This window comes from Saimiri boliviensis, chromosome 15, assembly GCF_048565385.1.
Source record: "Saimiri boliviensis isolate mSaiBol1 chromosome 15, mSaiBol1.pri, whole genome shotgun sequence".
NCBI classification, from domain to species: domain Eukaryota; kingdom Metazoa; phylum Chordata; class Mammalia; order Primates; family Cebidae; genus Saimiri; species Saimiri boliviensis.
This window is the reverse complement of record NC_133463.1, coordinates 26390120-26411407: the sequence shown is the minus strand read 5'-3', so window position 1 is coordinate 26411407 and position 21288 is coordinate 26390120. Positions and strand designations below refer to the sequence as shown.

The 21288-nt window shown below is 39.9% G+C and overlaps 1 protein-coding gene across 1 annotated transcript in view; it reads right to left on the bottom strand.

The window, feature by feature from the left end:
- Window positions 1-1141: 1141 nt before the first annotated feature.
- SNX31 (sorting nexin 31) overlaps window positions 1142-21288 on the bottom strand; it is a 74874-nt gene continuing 54727 nt past the window's right edge. The window contains exons 11-14 of the mRNA XM_039464655.2: window positions 15544-15657; window positions 10667-10744; window positions 4099-4155; window positions 1142-1358 (exon numbers count right to left, since the gene is read on the bottom strand). Coding sequence (XP_039320589.2) covers window positions 1263-1358; window positions 4099-4155; window positions 10667-10744; window positions 15544-15657 — 345 coding nt within the window. The 3' untranslated portion in view covers window positions 1142-1262. The remainder of the gene's footprint in view (window positions 1359-4098; window positions 4156-10666; window positions 10745-15543; window positions 15658-21288) is intronic.

Below are 21288 nucleotides of genomic sequence, written 5' to 3'. Positions count from 1 at the left end.
CTTGACTACTCTTAAATTGGCAAAATAGTAGATAAACTTCCATTTTAATCTGAACAGGATCCTAGTTCACTAATACATTCACTTAGGATGATCTGAGACGTTTGTGAGTCTCTCTGCAAAAATATCTTACTACAGCCTAAAATTTAAATATAAAAACTTCCAGTACTAGGAGTTACAGCTATAGGCATATGTTTATATGCCTAAAAATCCTAAATATTATAGGATTTTTAATACATTTCAAAAAGATTATTCACAGAATTTTAATCAATAAATTTTATATTTATGAAGATTATTTTGTATTTATTATATAAGTAGGTATACAACCCAGTTAGAACATTAGAATACTGCACTTTTTCTAATTACACTGTACAGATTCCTCTGACCATCTCCTTTACTGTGGTCTTAATTCTATACAAGTTACATTAATTACCGTGAGAGAAATGAATCTAGATAAGGACAAACCTAGTGACAAAGTATGCAGTTTTTAAAGCTAGGAGACTTATAAGGTATCTGACATCAGGTGCAGGGCCTTATTGATTCCCAAATTAAAACATTCAAAATAGCATGTTGATTATTGAACTGCCTTCAGTTCTCTAAGGACAGAACACAATTATAAAGATGGTCAAACGGAAATGGGGAAGCCTATTACTTTGAGTACATCCATATTGGTAGGCTCAGAATTATGTGAGAAAACAAATCAGCATTTCCTCACCCCTTGCTCTAGTTCTGTGTGGATGGGTCAGAGAAATCCAGATTCCTTTTTCAGTGATTCTACTTCTTAGAGCCATGTTTTCTCCATTGCTGAGTCACATCTTTAGAAATTGACCCCAAGTATATTTACGATATTTTATAGCTAGACTTTCATTTATGTAAGTTCAGAACACATAAGAGACTTCATGAAGCCATATACACATCTATTTTAGAGAAAAAATAGAATGGGCTTCATATTAGTTGATTTGAATTTGCCAGTTGTCATTTTATGAGCCATTAAAAACTAATGCTATACTGTCATGATGAAGTGCAAAAATAAAATACAAACTATCTCTATAACTTGGTTCCTATTTTTTTCTAATCTTGGGATTTCCATAGAGTGCTGTTGTATAATATCTTGATGAATACAGTCTTTCTTAATGCCAAAAAAAAAAAAAAATAGGAAGAGTTTAAATTTCCTCCATCAACGGTAGGTAGCCCACCTGAATCCCGAAGTTCTTTCACTGACTTGAGATAGCTTCCACGGACATTTTAAAATATGAGAGTTTTCTTCAGAGATCTTCTTTCTTTATGTTCCCAAAAATGCAGTCATCTTTAGCTATCTTAATCTTGCTTTTTCTTGATAGAAAACTAGAATAGCCTTTCAGCTGTGAAGTAAACAGAGAGGTCAGACATGTAAATAAGAGGAAATCATTTCCATAAAAATAACAAAGTCAAAGAGGTTAAAACAGTACTGCAACGACAACAGAAAGCTTATGTTTATACAAGCAATGGTTATTTTAAATAGTTTTATCCTGTAGAAGCTTTGTTTTGGGGTGAGCGCAAATACACTCGTTAGGGCTGAGAAGAGCGCCCCCTTCTGGTTTTCTGAGTTTGATGTGCCCTGACCATCTTTCAAGGCCCAGGTAACATTTAACTCTACCTGTCTTGCCTCTTTCCCCTCTTAAAGTCATGTGGCTTTCAATTTTTAACTTTGCCCAAAATTTTTAGTGCACATTCCACATAAACACAAACTTTAAAAAAGAGGCCAGGTACAGTGGCTCACGCCTGTAATTCCAGCACTTTGGGAGGCTGAACTGAGGCAGGGGGATCACTTGAAGCCAGGACTTTGAGACCAGCCTGCCCAACATAGCAAAACCGCATCGCTACCAAAAATACAAAACTAGCTGGATGTGGTGGTGTACACCTGAAATTCCAGCTACTCCAGAGGCTGAGGCAGGAGAATCGCTTGAACCTGAGAGGCAGAGGTTGCAGTGAGCCAAGATCGGACCACGGCACCTCAGCCTGGGCAAAGGAGTGAAACCCTGTCTCATTAAAAAAAAAAAAAAAAAAAAAAAAAAGTATTATGCTTATTTTAAAACATTTTAGAGGTTATGGTTACCACAAATCTTTAATAAGTAATTTGCCTTCGGTACTTATGAAATCTCAAACACTGGCCATGGAAAGTGGAAAGAGAAAGAAAGATGTGGAGCCCCTCCATGGGCAGATGGGCTACAGAGTTTTTTCTACAAGGGATTTGCCTTGATAGAGGGACCTCAGTGCAAAGTGGTAAAAGGGACAAACCAATTGTATTTGTTAAACAACAAATAAAGACTGTTTGGGTCCAAGTACTGGCTCTGATATTAACTGGCTGTGTGACCTTGAGCAAATGACTTAACCTTTCTGCGTTTCAGTTCTCTATGTGATAAGCCAAGGATAATAATGGTGCTTTGGTTGTTTATAGGGATTAAATGAGTTATACGTAAAAAGTAATTGTAGCAGTTCATGGCTTGGGATAAGGTCTATATAAGGGTTTGCAAAATAAATGGAAACTCAATATAGTTGGACACTCAGCCTCTTTTCGACCTGCTGGTCCTGCATGAGGCAGGTTGACCTGTTGACATCTGAGAGGACAACTGAGTTGATCACAGTTGTGCTGAATGTTATCCGTTGTTCTGGGACAGCGTCTCTCAAACTTGAACATGTACCAGATTTGTCTGATGGGCGTGTTAAAGAGATTGCTGTGGCCTTCCCCCAGAGCTGCTGATCCAGTAGGTTTGGGGCCTGAGAATTTGAATTTCTAATAAGATCCACATGATTCAGATGCTGTTGGTCCAGAGACCACACACTGAGAACTGGTGTTCCAGGATAATGGTTCCAATTCTGGTTGTGTATTAGGACCACTTGGGGATCTTTCAAAAATTCCATTTCCCAGGCCCCTCAGACCACTTAAATCTGAATTTCTGAGGGTGGGGCCCAACCATTAGTTTTTAGAGCTCCCCAGGTGATTCCAATGTGCAGCCGAAGTTGAGAATCATGGCTCCATGCTGTCAGTATGCTGTTAAAATTGGTGCATTAAAATGAAGAATTCATTACCATCTACACTTTACAGATAAAGAAATGGAAGTGCAATGCCAGGGTCCCTGATGCAGTTAGGTTTTAGATCTGTGACAATTGCCAGTAAGTGGCGGAGTTTCTATCTCCTCTCTCTGGTCCAACCAGCAGAAATGCTGTTATTATAAAGGAGAATGCTTTACATTTATGCTGGTTTATTTTTCCCTGACTGCATTCATTCAAGAAAGGACTTTATGTACTTACATAGTTATAAATATTGTACATTGATGCTAAGGATCATTACATACATGCCAGTCCCTGTGACAGGTGCTGGATCTATAAGAAATTCCATTCAAATGCTACTTAGAAGCCACTTTTCTTCCATTCACCTACACTAGGATTTGGACTTAGAAAGGAAGAGTTAGCAAGGGCACATTTAGTTAAGAGCACAGTTCCAGGGTCAGACTGCCTGCTTCCTTCCATCAGTGACCACTGTGCAACCTTGGGCAGGTCACATAACCTCTCTGTGCCCTAATTTCCTCAGCTTACTTACAGGGCTGTGAAGGAATGTGTTAATTCATATAAAGTGCTTAGAATACTGCCTGGCAAGAATGAGTGCTCAGAAATGTCATCGATCGTGATTTTTTTCCTATTACTATCTGCGCAGCAGACTAAATACTCAAAAAAGTATCTTATAAACTTAAAAGTTGCTTTATGCAGAGTGTACTGCAGAAAACCTATGAGACCACAATATACTAGATATACTAACATATACAAAGTAGAAAGAGAGTTGCCTCCAAAAAAATGCATGGGGTGTACAGAAAAATCGCCAAAGAATCTTGTGTTCTTCTTGGAAATTTTCTATGTAAAAATTCTTCGAAGCGCTGTGGGATGCTACAGTAAAAATACTATACTTCTATAGTGGCCCTCCAATTGGTCCAATCTACAAAGAGGAGCTTCTGAGAAACAGAATTCTGGCTTATTCTTGAGAGTGGGATGACTTTGGTTAAAGAGGAAAAAACATCAGATTCATCAAAATTATAATGTATCAATTACATAATTTTACTCACAGACCTGGCTTTGTTGAATGTGGTATTTTTTACTTTTGCTTTGTTCCGGAACTTCAATCTGCTAAACAGATTAGTGAAATGTCAGTCAGCTTAGCCCAGAGAAGCAAGCACACAATCTATTCAGTTAGCACATTTTCCCTCCCATGATAATCCTCTTAATGGTCCCCAAGGCTGCCCGGTCAGCGGGTACACCTGCTTGTCATCTGTGCATTCCTCTTTCATGTGTCAGGGTCTAAATGTTACTGAAAGAGAGACCTCAAAAGTTAAGTAAAACTTAATGTTTCACATTAGTGGTTGCCAATGGATTTTGTGACTTAAGAAGGCTTTTAAAAGAATATCATGCGAAATGAAATGTCTTTTTGAATCCTGAAATAATTCTCGGGGTTGCAATCCATATGCTGACTCAAAGCCCAGCGGGGCTTTGGTTAATCAAAAGGCACCGTTAATCAAACGAAGAATCAAAGTGAAGTTGAAGACACTTGAATATACCTCATGTACATAAGGTAAACCCAATATACCAGCAGGAAACAGATGGTGCAATCTCAGGGTAATTGAGGAGAATTTTAGGAAGGAACCATTTAACTATTTAATGGAGGTGTGGGCAGGATTAAATCAAATCCATGAAGGGATGTTGCAGCCCCCAAGGAGTAGCAATGAAGGGGATTTCTGAAGGATTCTTACAACCTCTAGGCCCGAGGAAGCAAGGGAGCAGCTGTGACTGGAGCCAGAGAGTAGCTGCAGCTTGAAGGAGGAGAGATTGCCTGGCAGGAGCTGCAGCCTCAGTAGAGGGGCATTCCAGCCACAGAGACCCAGCAGGGGCCAACGTGGAGAAATAAACACCCCACTCTCACTTTCCTCCCACCGTCCAATCTCCTGCTGGGTTCCCCAATGAACTATCCAGGGGTGTCCTATCTTTTGACTTTCCTGGACCACACGGAAAGAAGAATTGTAACATACATTAACACTAATGACAGCTGATGAGCTTAAAAAAAAAAAAATCACAAAAATAAATAAATAAATAAAACAAAAACCTCAGTGTTTCAAGAAAGCTTATTAATTTGCATTGGGCCACATTCAGAGCTGTTCTGGGCTGCAGGCTGTGGGTTGGACAAACTTGAGTTATCCCACTGAGAGCAAGGTCACAGTACCCAGTCTCCCAGGGCACAGAGCAGAGTTGGGGATGAACCTGAAAAGGCAGAGCACCTGGCACACCTAATAAACACTGCCTACCCAGGGCTTGGGGGGAAAGAGCTCTTAGACTCTTCTTAATGGGAAAGAAAATAACTGCTATTAAACAACTGTGCATTCGGTACGTAACTCAAACAGGGCACAGTATTTATTCACCCTATGACTGTCAACATCTCTGTACTAACTGCCTTTCTCCTCCAACAAATTAGCTTTGACGCTGGATCCTCAGGTTTAGCCATCACATGGTAAATACAGGCATTCGTCAATGACAGAATGAAAGAGTGGATTAATTGTTTATTATGGCTTACTACTCATGAGAACATAGACTGAGACATTTCAAAACCAGTGGGCTAAATAACATGTCACTGCAAAAAAAGCATTACCTTTTAACTATGTTTAACTTCATTGTAAAATCGATTGCTTTAAGGAGGTATGCATAAGACTTCCTTTAGGTTAGTATTCTTAATGTAAATGTTCACATATTTAAGCCTATTTCAATAATATTTTATTTTTATTTTGAGACAGAGTCTCACTGTGGTGCTCAGGCTGGAATGCAGTGGCATGATCTTGGCTCACTGAAACCTCCACCTCCTGGATTCAAGTGATTCTCCGGCCTCAGCATCCCAAGTAGCTGTGACTACTGGTGTATGCCACCACGTCCAGCTATTTTTTGTAGTTTTAATAGAGATGGGGTTTCACCATGTTGGCCAGGCTGGTCTCAAACTCCTGACCTCAAGTGATCCACCTGCCTCTGCCTCCCAAAGTGTCGAAATTACAGGAATGAGCTACTGTGCCCAGCCTCAATAATTTTTAAAAAACCAGTTAAGTCTTGGTAAATGAGAAATTAACACGCTGATGTCTTATGTGTTTTGCTACTGTTATTGTTATTTTACAGTGTTACATTAGAGTCTTTAAATAGTCTTGCACCCATGAAATATAGAACTTGGAGGAAAATTATCAGAATTTTTCTCTCTCCTAATCTTCTTCCCCTTCTGCTCCCTGTGTCAAAGTAAATAAAATAGAACCACTACAAATGTTAAGCAATTTCCTTGACTTGTTGCAATCAGACTTTCAATACTTTATATAATAGGGGGAATAAAGCTGGGGAAAAAAGTAACTCCTTTTTCATAATGCAGTATTCCTACACTTTCTTTTTCATCAATAGAGTAGTTTCTGTTAATAACATAATCACTTTTATCTGTACAGTAATTTCCCCTTGCTCTCTAAAACTGTGTTCTCCTGCTATGCTCAGATCATTCTCCTGAATGCCATACACAGTTTTTCCATTTTCTGCATCGGACCAGCTCTTCAAAAGCCTAACATTCCTCAGATATCAGAGGCCATTGCCCTTGGTGTTTCCCCTCCTTACCATATAATAGAAACATGTTTAAACGTGCCAGTTGCCTTTTAAATAGTTTCACCTTGCCTAAAATCAAAGAAAAATGGAGGGGGAAATACGTCTAGTAATGGTAGTTGAGGATGGAGTGAGAGGTAGAAGGTAATCAGAATTAGAAAGCCATCTTGTTCCTTGCCATTTTTGAGGGAAACTAATTTTGAGATCAGATCTACTTTTAAGAAAATCAAAGGAAAAAAATATACAAATTAAGTATAGATTATTAGAAATATAAATTGTCTGTTTGCCAGGCATGGTGGCTTACACTTGTAATCCCAGCACTTTGGGAGGCCAAGGCAAGCCGATTGGTTAAGCCCGGGAATTTTGAGACCAGCCTGGGCAACATAGTGAGACCCCTGTCTCTACAAAAAATACAAAAATTAGCCGGGCATGGTGGTGTGTGCCTGTGGTACCAGCTATTTCGGAGACTGAGGTGGGGAGGATGGCTTCAGCTTGGGGGGCAGAGGTTGCAGTGAGCTGAGATTGCGTCACTGCACTCCAGCCTGGGAGACACAGCCAGACGCTGTCTAAAAAAAAAAAAAAGAAAGAAATTGTTTTTAAGTCAGAAAATTATTCACCAGCATATCCTGATGTATATCTCATATATCCAGATTATGGTTCAATATAACCAAAATAACAGTGCAGTTTCAGAAATTCCTTAGGAACACAACTGCTGCATAAAATACATCTACTTTTTTTTCTTGATGTCTTTTGGAATTCTCTAAATGACAGAGGTTGTTGGCAGTCTACTCCATTATCCATTCTGCCTTTCTTCCTTAGTAATAACACACAGTTTTATTTGAATAAACAACATAACCTGCTGAAAGACCACAGTCACTAAACTCCCTTGCAGCTAGGTGTGGGCCTGTGGTGTGACTATCGCTTGGCCAGTGAGGTGTAGGGGAAATTCTGTGTGAGACTTCTGAAACTTCTCCTTAAAAAAAGAAGTGAGCCCTTCTTCATATGTTCCTCTTACTTGCTGCCTAGAATGTGAATGTAATGATGGTTGTTCTGGTAGCCATTTCGGGCATGAGGTGAAGGCCACACACAGAAGATGGCATCAGAAAGGTCTCTGTTGATATGGAGCCATCATCCAGCCCTAGTCTGTCTGCCTCTGAACTTCTTTCAGATGAGAGAGAAACAAATTTCTATTGTGTCTAAGACACTTGTTTTATCTTTTGTTTTCTATTATACGTAGCAAAAACTAACTCTAACTAACATACTTTATTTTTACATAAAGCAATCCTTTATAATTCTGCTCTGATTAAGAGCAGCAAATATTAAGAAAATCGATTCAGGCTTTTGTATAGGAGTATAGCTTTAAGAAGATTGTTACACTTTTTTTTCTCCTGGCTTATGGTTAATATTGCCTTTAAGGGCCAGGTACAGGTGGCTCATGTCTGTAATCTCAGCACTCTGGGGAGCTGAGGTGGGAGGATCACTTGAGCTCAGGAGCTCAAGACCAGCCTGGGAAACATAGGGAGACCTTATTTCTACAAAAATAAAAATAAAAAATAGCATTTAAGAACTTAACATGATATTTTTGTTGTGGCTGTATTGTTTACATTATTCTTTAGTGTATTTGCTTGACTCAAATTTTAATGATGTCTTCTTAAACAGAGCAGAAGTTTTAGCTTTGAAAACATTACCTAAAACTAAGCTAATTAAGTTAACAATACATTTCTTTTTTCCCTCATTCCTTCTTACGTGGATTAAACTAGCACGATTTAATCTGCTTCTAGGGACTATCTGCTTTATTTATGGGGCTCATTTGGTTACAGTTCTGTCCCCTGCTCCAGATTATTTAAGGTGATCAAAATCTTGGACTCAGAACCGGCCCTGCAAAATAAAGACCTTTGTGCCTCATCCACACAAGCCTTCTATAAGTGCTGTGTCAATTTTGACTTTGTGTGTTTCCCTGGAAAACAAGGGAATGTCACCATGGTACATTTATATGATTCCTTTGAGCCACAAAATGACTTTAATTGACTGTACTTGTGAGGAGGCCCAGTACTCAGGATGAGTTCAAATAACTGAATTGTCTGCTCTCTCTCTGTCTACCCAGAGCTTTGTAGATAAAATTCTAGATTAAAATGCAGACTATCCTTACAAAATCCTCTTGGAAACCCAATTTTCAAATTGAAAGGTCTGAACTTTTCATTTCAAGAGCCAAAATAAGTTAAAAAAAAAAAAGTTTCTGGAAATAAAACTTGTTAAATAGTTGGATAAAGCAATACAAGAGTACTGACTAATGTGATTTTGCTAACCTCAGAGATAAATTATGAACTTCGATTCATGTGCAAACTCAAGGAATATAGTGTGGTTGTTTTTCTTGAAAATTTTAAATAGATTACTACTTTCTCTATTTTACTGAGTTTATTCTTCAGCTATTCATTGTACAAGTACTTCCTGCTTCAAGTACCTTACATTTTATTCATCTACATTTGAGAGCACTTCTCCTTTTTAATGAGACTACTTCAGTTAATTAATTTCTCTTTCTTCTTTTTTATCCATATAATAATCTCAGCCTAAGAGGGCCCATTTTGCCTGAGATGTTGGAATTTTATTATACTACTCTTTTCAAAAGAGTCTCCTTGATTCTTTTATTGCTTTGATTTACTACTCTCTAGCATATTTTGAATTGTTCAATCACCAAGAGGCAGTGAATTTATTTTCTCTGGAAAAGGTATGTTCAGTTCTAGAAGAAAGAGAAATAGGTACAAAACACAACTATTTTCTTAGAAAAAAGCTGGAAAGTCAAGTAAGAATCAATGTTAACTAAAGGTATCATCCATCCTCTTAGACTAAATGTAAATAAAAACATGAGGAAAGTTTCCCAATATTTTTTATTATATTTTTAAAGATCAGTGTAATATTCTACAAAAGAATGAAGTTTATGAATGTCAGCTTGGCATTGGTATTTCTTTCTTTCTTTCTTTCTTTTTTTCTTGACGAAGTCTTGCTCTGTCGCCCAGGCTGGAATGCAATGGCATGATCTTGGCTCCCTGCAACTTCCGTCTCCAGGGTTCAAGAGATTCTCCTGTCTCAGCCTCTCGAATAGCTGGGACTATAGGCACATGCCACCACCCCTGGCTAATTCTGTATTTTTAGTGGAGGTGGGTTTTCACCATGTTTGCCAGGCTGGTCCCAAACTCCTGACCCCGAGTGATCTGCCCACCTCGGCCTCCCAAAGTGCTGGGATTACAGGTGTGCACCACCATGCCCGGCCCCTTAGACTAATTTCATTTAGATTTAGTCTAAGAGGATGAATGACATCTTTAGACATTGGTATTTCTAATCATTAAAAAAAAACAAAAACAAAAAAAACCAAATCATACTGTCCTGTTTGGGACACACTTATATCATGATGATGACTAGGCAATTAAAATAATTTAGGATCTAATTTTTTCACGGCCTTCTCACCAACCCTTTTGATGAGTTACTAGGCCTTTAATAAACAAATGTACACTAGAACAATAAAGGTTAATTTTATACTGAGGAAAAAAATAGCCTTGAGAGTTTATCTTACTCCTTCCCCCACTGTTAAAGGCATTTTCATTTGGCACAATGGAAGTATCAAGAGGCTATGGAGTCTTTCCAGAGACAAACTTATAATAAGATTATCCTCACTGTGTTACAGATCTCCCTCAAGACCATGACTTAAAGATGTAGCTTCTATAATAAATCTGAAAGCCTCCATGTCAGAGAAGGCTGAAATAAAACAACAGAGTCGAGGGTTAGAATTCTCAGTAACCCAAAGATGACTTCTCATTGGAAAAATGACTTCAGTTCTAAAGACAGGCTTCCTTCCGCCCTGCCATCCTGATCACTGAGCTGCCGGTGGGAAGAGGAGCTCACTTCTGTGGTTTGGAGTCCTCCCTTTTGGACCAGACCTGCTGGCCCAGGGAGCTCCTGAATGTAGTGTGGTCTCCAACTCTTGGCTTATGGTGGGAACATAAAGTGAAAAATATACACAGATAAGAGCACTCACCATTTCTGGATTCTCAGCAGCCAACTTTACTATGTTTTCTGAGATCATCTTATTCAAGCAGCTACTCAGCAAAAAAGCCTAAGAAATGCAGGATTAAAGAACTCTTGTAACTGAAGAAATCTTCACTCTCTTCCTCCCCTCCTCACACCACAAAGCAGATTTTGAGCTCTGCCCTCCAATAGCACACTTTCAAGAATTTAGATTTCTTCATTAACTTCTAGAAATTTACATAAGATGCAATTAGCAAGTAACTATGAATTTTCTCAGTTATGTGGATCTATTTACAGCAATTTTTTTAAAGACATGAAAAATGGCCAGGCTCTCACTATTAATATTGTTCCTCTGAAAACTCACCCCCTTGCAGCCCATGTTTTCTATTGTTTTGTAAGCAGATCATGATTTATGAGCAACAAACAATAAAAACTAATTATTATTACTACAAAGAGATGAACTGATGATGGTTAATCCTATATTTAATTGCATACACTGTATACATAATTACTGAGAGACCTATATTGAGCATAAATGGTAACTGGATTGTTTGAAAGAATATATTAGCACCTTATTGCTTCTACTAAACTGAAAAAAAAGGGTTAGCTGTTTTTCTTCACATTTTTATTTTATTTTATTTTATTTTGAGACAGAGTCTTGCTCTGTCACCCAGGCTGGAGTGCAGTGGCTGCCATTTTGGCTTATTGCAACCTCTGCCTCCTGGATTCAAGCGATTCTCCTGCCTCAGCTTCTTGAGTAGCTGGGATTAGCCTGCCACCATGCCCGGCTAATTTTTTGTATTTTTAGTAGAGACGGAGTTTCACCATATTGGCCAGGCTGGTCTCAAATTCCTGACCTCAAGTGATCCACCGGCCTCAGCCTCCCAAAGTGCTGAGATTACAAGCATGAGCCACCTCACCCACCCCACTTCTTATTTTTCTAGTATCTTTAATCACTCACTTTCTAGCCCGATAGTCACCTCCACTATCATTCATGGCTTAATCATCATTAGTGCCAAGATACTCATTGTTGTACATCTTGCTACACAAAAACTGCTTCCTTATTCCAGGCTCTTCACTGCTATGAGGCAAAATGAAGGTTCCCTATGATTTTCCCGTTTGTTCCTTTCCCCCTCATCCTTTTTCTCTCTTGTCCTGCTCTTAATTTTTGACTTGCTGTTTTCTCCTTTGGTCCTACTAAGGTTTGGGACAACTGACACTCAAAGTTGAGGCTGTAGGACCTTAGTGCAGGATTGTGTTCAGGGATGGTCACTGTGTTGGAGGAGGGGATGGAGAGGAGAAGGGAGGAGAGAGTGAGAGAAAGCACAGGCTGGAGTGGCGGCCCGAGCAGCAAGTTCTTGGAGACGAGAACACAGAGAGTGGCATTAGAGGGAAAATGAGCTACATACAGCTCTCAATGTCCGGCAGGGGTATAGAGCATGACCGGAATTAATTTTATTTAAAAGGGGAAAAGAGGGAAGAGAGAAAAAAGGGCTGACATCAATTTTTAAGAGAGTTAACAGATGTGACATTTGTGCAAACATTTTGACTTCCTAGTTTTGCTAAGAACTAGCCCTGTTTATCTGTGCTCATATGTGACCTATGCGAAACCAGATAATAAAATAAACAACAAAACTCTGAGCAAATGCAGCTAGGAAGAATATCTAATAACGTCCAATAACATGCAGACCAATTCCATGTTCCTATACAATGTACACAAATACACAGGTCAGGGCTCTGCTATAAACTAAGTCAGGTTTATTAAATATGAAAAGATTGAAAATGAATAAACAATTTTAAAAAGACAAAGTAAAAGGATAGAGTTGTTTTTTTTGAGATGGAGGTCTTGCTCTGTCACTGAAGCTGGAATGCAATGGTGGCATCTTGGCTTACTGCAACCTTCGCCTCCCAGGTTCATGGGATTCCCCTGCCTTCGCCTCCCAAATAGCTGGGATTACAGGTGTCCACCATCACACCCAGATCATTTTTGTTCTTTTAGTAGAGATGGTGTTTCATCATGTTGGCCAAGTTCGTCTTCAACTCCGGACCTCAAGTGATCTGCCCGCCTCGGCCTCCCAAAGTGCTGGGATTATAGGCATGAGCCCTCATGCCTGGCCAAGGATTCAGATTTTGTTTAAAGGGCCTAGAAAAGATTTGGGCCCAAGCCTTCATTTTTATTGGCAAGACACACAAGTCACATTTCCACCTTTTGCAAAAGTAGCCCCTGAGTATGTACAACTATTAGTATCCACAAAAATTATGACATTTTAAAAAAGTATCCCTTGGGTGCACATCAATAAAACTCACACTCCAGAGGAAATAAGACTTTACCGGGAATCATCTGAAAGAATGTTTATTGCACCTCTTTATGGTGGTTTATACTCATTTGCTACTGACCAGATTTAAAAATCACAGTAAGGCCGGGCGCGGTGGCTCAAGCCTGTAATCCCAGCACTTTGGGAGGCCGAGGTGGGTGGATCACGAGGTCGAGAGATCGAGACCATCCTGGTCAACATAGTGAAACCCCGTCTCTACTAAAACTACAAAAAACTAGCTGGGCATGGTGGCGCGTGCCTGTAATCCCAGCTACTTAGGAGGCTGAGGCAGGAGAATTGCCTGAGCCCAGGAGGCGGAGGTTGTGGTGAGCCGAGATCGCACCATTGCACTCCAGCCTGGGTAACAAGAGCAAAACTCCGTCTCAAAAAAAAAAAAAAAAAAAAATCACAGTAAAATACAACTGCACTTAGCATTCTGAGGTTGGGAGGTAGTTTTACTACCCAAATATCCCTCCACGTGACTGATAATCTTGCCTCAGCAAACCATTCTACCATTTCCTAAAGATGTTTCATATTTAAAGTGAACCTAAGGACCCCCAGGTTTAACCTAGGATTTTGGTTTAATACCTCATGTTTTCAGAGGACTTTGCTATAATGTAGAGTTCAAGTAGAAGTAAAGAGTTAAAAGGGGCCTTGGTTACCTGAACCAGAATGTTCCATGGAACTTAGCATGATCACCAGAGATTCGAGTTGAATATAACATTAATACAAAGATTACCATTTGAATTCCATTTCAGAACATCTACAGGTTTGGTTCCAATTTGAAATGGCTTAATTTAGTAAAAAGGACTTTTTTGGATTTGGTTTTTAGAAATGTTTTTTCTCTTTTTCAGCATTTCTACTCCAATTTTAATTGAAAGCCTATGGTAGACATGAAGAGTTAGCTACCCAGCAGCCATTGTCCCTTCTTTCATAAGAGACCCTGATTTTGTTTGGGACGATAAGGTGCTCAGCCCCAGGCAGATTCATGCTTACTCTAAGCCAATCTTAAAACCTGTTCCTCTTTGCTAGTTGCTTGGTTCCCAGACTCCCTTGTAGCTAGGAGTGGTCATATGATCCAGTTCTGGCCATTGGAACATAATAGAAAGTCTACTGGAGGATTTCTCGGGTAAAGCTTTTGCTTTCTAGATAAGAGAGATACAGGTTGAGTGTTCCCTAATCCAAAAGTCCAAAATGTGAAACTTTTTGAGAACTTACATGATGCCACAAGTGGGAAATTCCACACTTGATCTCCTGTGACTAGTAACAGTCAAAATGCAGGTGTACAGCACGGATTCTGCTGCTGTTTTTTCACGGCCAATACAGGTATTCTGGTGATGCTGTTGTGCATATAAATTCAGAGTTGGGAATGATGGTGATGCCCAACAACCACAGATGGTCCACATGGGTGGCTGAGGTAGTGACATCTTTGCTTTCTGATGGCTCAATGTCCATGCGCAAAATTATTTAAAATACTGTATAACATTACCTTCAGGCTATGTGTTTAAGGTATATGTGAAACATAATTGGATTCTGTGTTTACACTTGGGTCCCATCCTCAAGATAGCTCATTATGCACAGTCATACATCACTTAATGATGATGGGGATATGTTCTGAGAAATGCATCATTAGGCAAGTTTGTCACTGGGCAAACAACATAGAGTATAGTTACACAACCTAGATAGCATAGCCTACTATACACCTAAGCTAGATGATAGAGCCTCCCACTCCTAGGCTGTAAACCTGTACAGTATGCTACTGTACTGAATAAATGCTGAGGCAATTGTAACACAATGATAAGTATGTATATCATCTAAACATAGAAAAGGTACTGCAGGAAGAAAGTAAAACTTTTTAAACTGCATTATAATCTTCTGGGACAACTGCCATATATACAGACTATTGTTGACCAAAATGTTATGTACCACATGAATGTATATGCAAATATTCCAAAATTTAAAAAAATCTGAAGTTGGAAACACTTCTGGTTCCAAGCATTTGGGATAAGGGCTACTCAAGCAGTAGCATTTTATCTGCTTGGAAAAGGTCAAGAGAATAAGAGGGATGCCAATCATCTACCTCAGTATTCTTATTGAGATCATAAACATCTGTATTGCCTAAGACAGGGGTTGGCAAATAAGACCAGATCACCATCTGTTTCTATAAATAAAGTTTTATTGGAACATAGCCAGATCCACTTCTTTGTATGCTGCCTATGGCTGCCTTTAACAGAGTTGAGCAGTTCCAACACAGACTGTGTGGATTTCAAATCCTAAAATATTTACTATCTGGTCCTTTAAGAAAAAGTCTATGGACTCCTGGTCTAAGACACTGTTAGTTGAGTCTTTCTATTACTTGGTAACTAAATTCATTTCTAACTGATACAAAGGCCATGGTGACTTGTAAAATAAAACAAAACATAAAACAAAAGGTATTACAGTCCCAAACGAGAGTGCATAGAATACTCTAGTGTTCTGCTCTGGTTGGGTTAGGGTCATGCATTTGTCCACCCCAGCAAGCAAGACAGCATTTCAGCACAGAGGGTTTTCAAGGTCTGCCCTGAGAACTCACCTGTTTGGTGTAAATCACAAACCACTGCCAGCGACTGTCCTCACTGTACTGAAATCTGAGCTCTAAGTTCTGGTTGAGAGTTCTCTGGGGCCCATCCACATCCAGCAGAGTTCCCTAAAAAGGAAAATAAGTTTGTATTCAATATAAATTTCAATACTCATTAATATGTTGGGCAAAATATCAGAATGAGGGAGACTGCTTCTATTTCCAAGAAGGTATCAGTCTATGGAGGAACCCTGAAAGTGAATCACCACAGTTTGATATATTAATAGCCATGTTAGGAAACAAACACAGGTCTATGGAAGTAAACAGGATGGGCGCCTAACCCAGGCTAGGAGGGTAAAGGAAGGCTTCCCGGAGGGCCATCAGAGCAGAGGTAAAAACTACCCAAGGTTGTTGTGTTGGTTTTCTTTTGGCAGTGTGTAGGGGAGGTGAGAGGTGATTCCTGGAAGAAGAAATATAGCAAGTGCAAATGTCCTGAGGTATGTTGCAGACACTGCGAGGGACCATCCGTGTGGCTGCAGCACAGGCTCCAAGCCATGGAGGGTGGTATGAGAAGAGGCCGACAACCAGATCCAGAAAGCCTGGTAGGGAACATGTGTAATTTTTGCTTTGCAGCATCTATCATTCTTTCTCCTGGCAATGGAGTCTCAAATATCCTTGGAAAAACTATCCCTCTTCTACTGTTGGCTATCTGTGTCGGACTGTCAGGGAATGAAGTCAGGGAGAGGCACATGACCCAATTTCAGGTTAATTGGACAGGTAATTCTCTGTGCTCCTCTTGTTATTCCAGTCGGAGAGACCTAAACGGCAGGTCCTGATAGAGTTCCTATTTCTTAGAAAGCTTGAGCTCCGTCGGTTATTAACTTTCTCAAGCCTCTGCATCAGTTTTTCCTTTGAATCTGTAGGTTACTCCCTATCCTCCCAGTAAATCCCTTTTCCACTAGAGTCCATTGGGTTGGTTTCTATTGCTTGCCATCAAAGAGCCCTAACTCTTACAGGTTTTATAAGCTAAGGATCCCTTCCTGCAGATCATATGCAGTACAGAAAAAAGAAAAAGGATATTTTCCCCACTGGGGGGCAACAGATATTATCTTAAAGGCAACGGATTAGCCAGGTGTGGTAGCTCATGCCTATAATCCCAGCACTTTGGGAGGCTGAGGCAAGAGAATCCCTTGAGCCCAGGAGTTCAAAACCAGCCTGGGAACCATAGCAAGACCTTGTCTCCAAACAGCAGGAATTAGATTTATATTTTAGAAATATTGGTCTGGCAGCTTCGATTAAAACATGAATTGGAGGCCAGGTGCAGTGGCTCACACCTGTAATCCCAGCAATTTGGGAGGCTGAGGCAGGCAGATCAGTTGAGGTCAGGAGTTTGAGACCAGCCTGGCCAACATGGTGAACACAAAAAACACAAAAAATTAGCTGGGTGTGGTGGCAGGTACCTGTAATCCCAGCTACTTGGGAGGTTGAAGCAGGAGAATCGCTTGATCCTGGGAGGTGAAGCTTGCAGTGAGCAGAGACAGCTCCACTGCACTCCAGCCACAGTGACAGAGCAAGACTCTGTCTCCAAAACAACAACAACAACAACAACAAACAAACAAACAACAAAAAACCCCCACAAAAACCATGAATTGGAAAAGAGCTGTTTTCAGACACTGAACAACAGATAATGCAGTACTGTTAACCCAGAGAGAAGGAAAACCAAAAGAAGAAAACACAAAAGCCCCGTAATTATCCCAGCTTATTGCCTGAGGAGGTTTCCAGGATATAACACAAAGACAGGGAACCCAAACAGAGCCCAGAGGTCTCAACAAGTGGAGGAGAAGGAGGTAAAAGTTTCAAGAAGTTGAGATGTGGATTTATGGCGCAGAATACCAAAGACTAGAGGTTTATACACAACGAGAGCTCTAGAGAGTTTCTGACAAACCTTTGGCTGAATAATGACCTGTGCATGTATATGGTAAACCTATATGAGACTGGGGAAAGAACACCTGAAAAGCAGTAGGTTGGACGATTGCAGGAGCTGACAAACAAGACTGGAAAGAGTTCATGTCCCCGTCAGCCAGAGCAGAGAGGCGACAGACAAGATGTTAAGTAGAGTCCTAAGAATGGTAGCTAAAGCATAAAGGGCTAAATTACCCCTAGACCATGGATTGCTCTGCAACTTCATTAAGAAAGTTTAAAAGCCAGCATCAAAAAAGTAAAACTGGCCAAGCACCGGGCCTCATGCCTATAATCCCAGCACTTTGGGAAGGTGAGGCAGAAGGACTGCTTGAGGCCTGGAGTTCAAGACCAGCCCGGGAAACACAGCAAGACTCTGTTTCTACAAAAAATAAAAATGAGCTGGACATAGTGGCACATGCTTGTAGTCCCAGCTACTTGGGAGGCTAAGGCAGGAGGATCTCTTGAGCCCAAGGGGTGGAGGCTGCAATAAGCCATAATTGTGCCACTGCACTCCAGCCTCGGTAACAGAGTGAGACCCTGTGTCTTAAATTTTTTTTTTTTTAAAAAAGTAAAACCAATCCTAAGTAATTTAACTGCATGCCAGAACAAAATCTAATACTCTTTAAAGGAATCCAGTAAAATGCAACATTCAACAATGTAGAATTTGCAATGTTTAGCATACCACAAAAAATTACCTGGCATGCATAGGAGGAGGAAAATATGATCTGCAAACAGTAAAAACATCAATCAATAGTGCATACTCACTGTGAGGTGATAAAAACAAACAAAGGAAAAAGAAAAAAATTCAATCAGTAGAATTAGATCCAGAAATGACACAGATGATGGAATTAGTAGCAAAAATATTAAAACTGCTATTTAAAGTATTTTCCATACACTCAGGAATCTGGAGAAAAATAGAAGCATAAGAGAAATGGAAGATACGTAAAAGACCTAAATGGAACTTCTAGAGATGAAACATACAACACTAGAAGTAAAATTGCACTGGATGGGATAAATAGCAATGTTAGACATCACAGGAGAAACTATCAATAATCTTAAAGCTATAGCAATAGAAACTACCCCAAATAAAGCAGAGAGAGAAAAAAATACTGAGATAAACAAAATCACAGTGGAATACCATGCCACATCTACTAGGTTGGCTATAATAAAAAATTAATAACAAATACTGTCAAAGCCTGGGAGAAATTAAAACCCTCGACTGCTGGTGTGGATATAAAATGGTGCAGCCACTTTGGAAACTAGGCTGGCAGTTCTTCAAAGAGGTAAACACATAATTCTCATTTGACCCAGTGATAATTCTACTCCTAGGTACATACCCAAGAGACATAAAAACATATGTCCACGCCAAAGCTTGTGCACACATGTTCACAGCAGCATAATTCATAACAGCCAAAATACAAAAGCAACCCAAATGTTATCAATGGATGAATGGGTAAAATGTGCTATAACCATCAGGTGAAATATTATTTGGCCATAAAAATAATAAAGTACTGATGATATGTGCTACAAGAATGAACCTGGGAAATGTGCTAAGCAAAAAGCTAGTCACAAAGATCACAGGTATATGATTCCATTAACATAAAATGTCCAGAATAGGCAGATGTGTTCTATAGAGACAGAAAGTAGATGAGTGTTTGTTAGAGCTGGGGGGATAGGGAGGTGACAGTTAAAGGGTATGGGGCTTCTTTTGCAGGTGATAAAGTGTCCCAAAATCAATTGTGGTGATGGCTGCACAACTCTGTGAGTATACTAAATACCACTGAATTGTATACTTTATATGGGTGGATTGTATGGTATATGAATTATATCTCAATAGAGCTGTTGCAAAGAAAGACAATTGTATGATACTGATGGGGGACTATACACATAGATCAGCAAAACAGAACAGAGAACCTAGAAACAGACCCACACACACATGCCCAACTGATTTTTGACAAAGATGTAAAAATAACTCAATTGAGGACAGATAGCCATTCCAACAAATGGTGCTGGAGCAACTGGACCTCTAGAAGGAAAACAAACAAACAAACAAACAAACAAACTGGGCGAGCAGGGGATAACTACCTTCTCTCTCTCTCTCTCTCTCTCTCTCTTTTTTTTTTTCGAGACAGAGTCTTGCTTTGTCTTCCAGGTTGAAGTGCAATGGTGTGATCTCAGCTCACTGCAACCCTCACCTCCTGGCCTCAAGGGATTCTCCTGCCTCAGCCTCCCAAGTAGCTGGGATTACAGGTGCACACCACCACACCCAGCTAATTTTTATATTTTTAGTAGAGACAGGGTTTCATCATGTTGGTCAGGCTGGTCTCAGACTTCTGACCTCAAGCGATTTGTCAGCCTCTCAAAGTGTTGGGATTACAGGTGTGAGCCACTGCACCTGGCACGATAACCTTATCCTAAGTCTCCTACTCCATATAAAAATTAACTGAAAAGGGATCATGAACTTACATGTAAAATCCATAACTATAAAACTTTTAGGAAAAATAAAAAATAAAAAAACCTCAGAATCTATAATAGGATTTGACGAAGAGTTCCTGGACTTGATAGCAAAAGCACAATCCAAAACAGAAAAATTGATGAATTAGATTTCATCAAAATTGAAAATTTTTGCTCTGCAAAAGACCCTGTTTAAGAGGATGAAAAACTACAGAGTGGACTGTGTGCGGTGGCTCACACCTATAATCCCAGCACTTCGGGAGGCCAAGGCGGGCAGATTGTTTGAGGTCAGGAGTTTGAGACCAGCCTGGCCAACACAGTGAAACCCTGTCTCTACTGAAAATACAAAAATTAGCTGGACATGGTGGCACATACCTGTAATCCCAGCTGCTTGGGAAACTGAGGCAGGAGAATCCCTTGAATCTGGGAGGCGGAGGCTGCAGTGAGCTGAGACCGCACCACTGCGCTCCAGCCTGGTGACGGAGAGAGACTCTGTCTCAAAAAACAACAAAAACAACAACAACCAAAACTATAGAGTAAGAGAAAGTGTTTGGAGGAAACAAGATGGCCAACAAAGAACTCGTATGTAGAATACATAAAGAACTCTGAAAACTCAATGGTAAGGAGCCAAACACGGGTAAAAGATGTGAGAAGACGTTTTACCAAAGAAGATACACAGATGGCAAATGAGCACACGAAGATACTCAGCATCATAAGCCATGGGAAACTGCAAACTTAAGTCACAATGAAACACCTTTATACGTCTATTAGAATGACTACAATAAAAAAATAGTGATAACACCAAATGCTGGTGAGAATGTAGACAACTGACTCACTCGCACACTGCTAATGGGAATGAAAATTATATAGCCACTCTCAAAAAAAAAAAGTAACCATGCAATTACCATATAACCCAGCAATTGTACTCCTGGGCATTTACTCAAGAAAAATAAAGATTCATGGTCAGACAAAAACCTGTATGTGAAGATTTACAGCAGCTCTATTTGTAACAGCTAAAAACTAGAAACAGCAGATGTTCTCCAGTGAGTAAATGGTTAAGCAAACTAGCACATCCAGACCACGGACTGCTGCTCCATGATAAAAGAGACAAACTACCGATATAGTCAGCAACCTGGGTGAACTTCCAACAAACTGTGCAGAGCAAAAACGAGCCTATCCCTAAGGCAATTGATATTTATAGAATGTTCTACCCAAAATGGAAGGCACACTCTTTTAAGATACATGTGAAACATTTACCAAGAGAGATCAAATCTGGGGCCACAAAACAAGTTTCCATCTATTTCAAAGGGCTAAGATCACACAGTGTACTTTCTCTGACCTCCA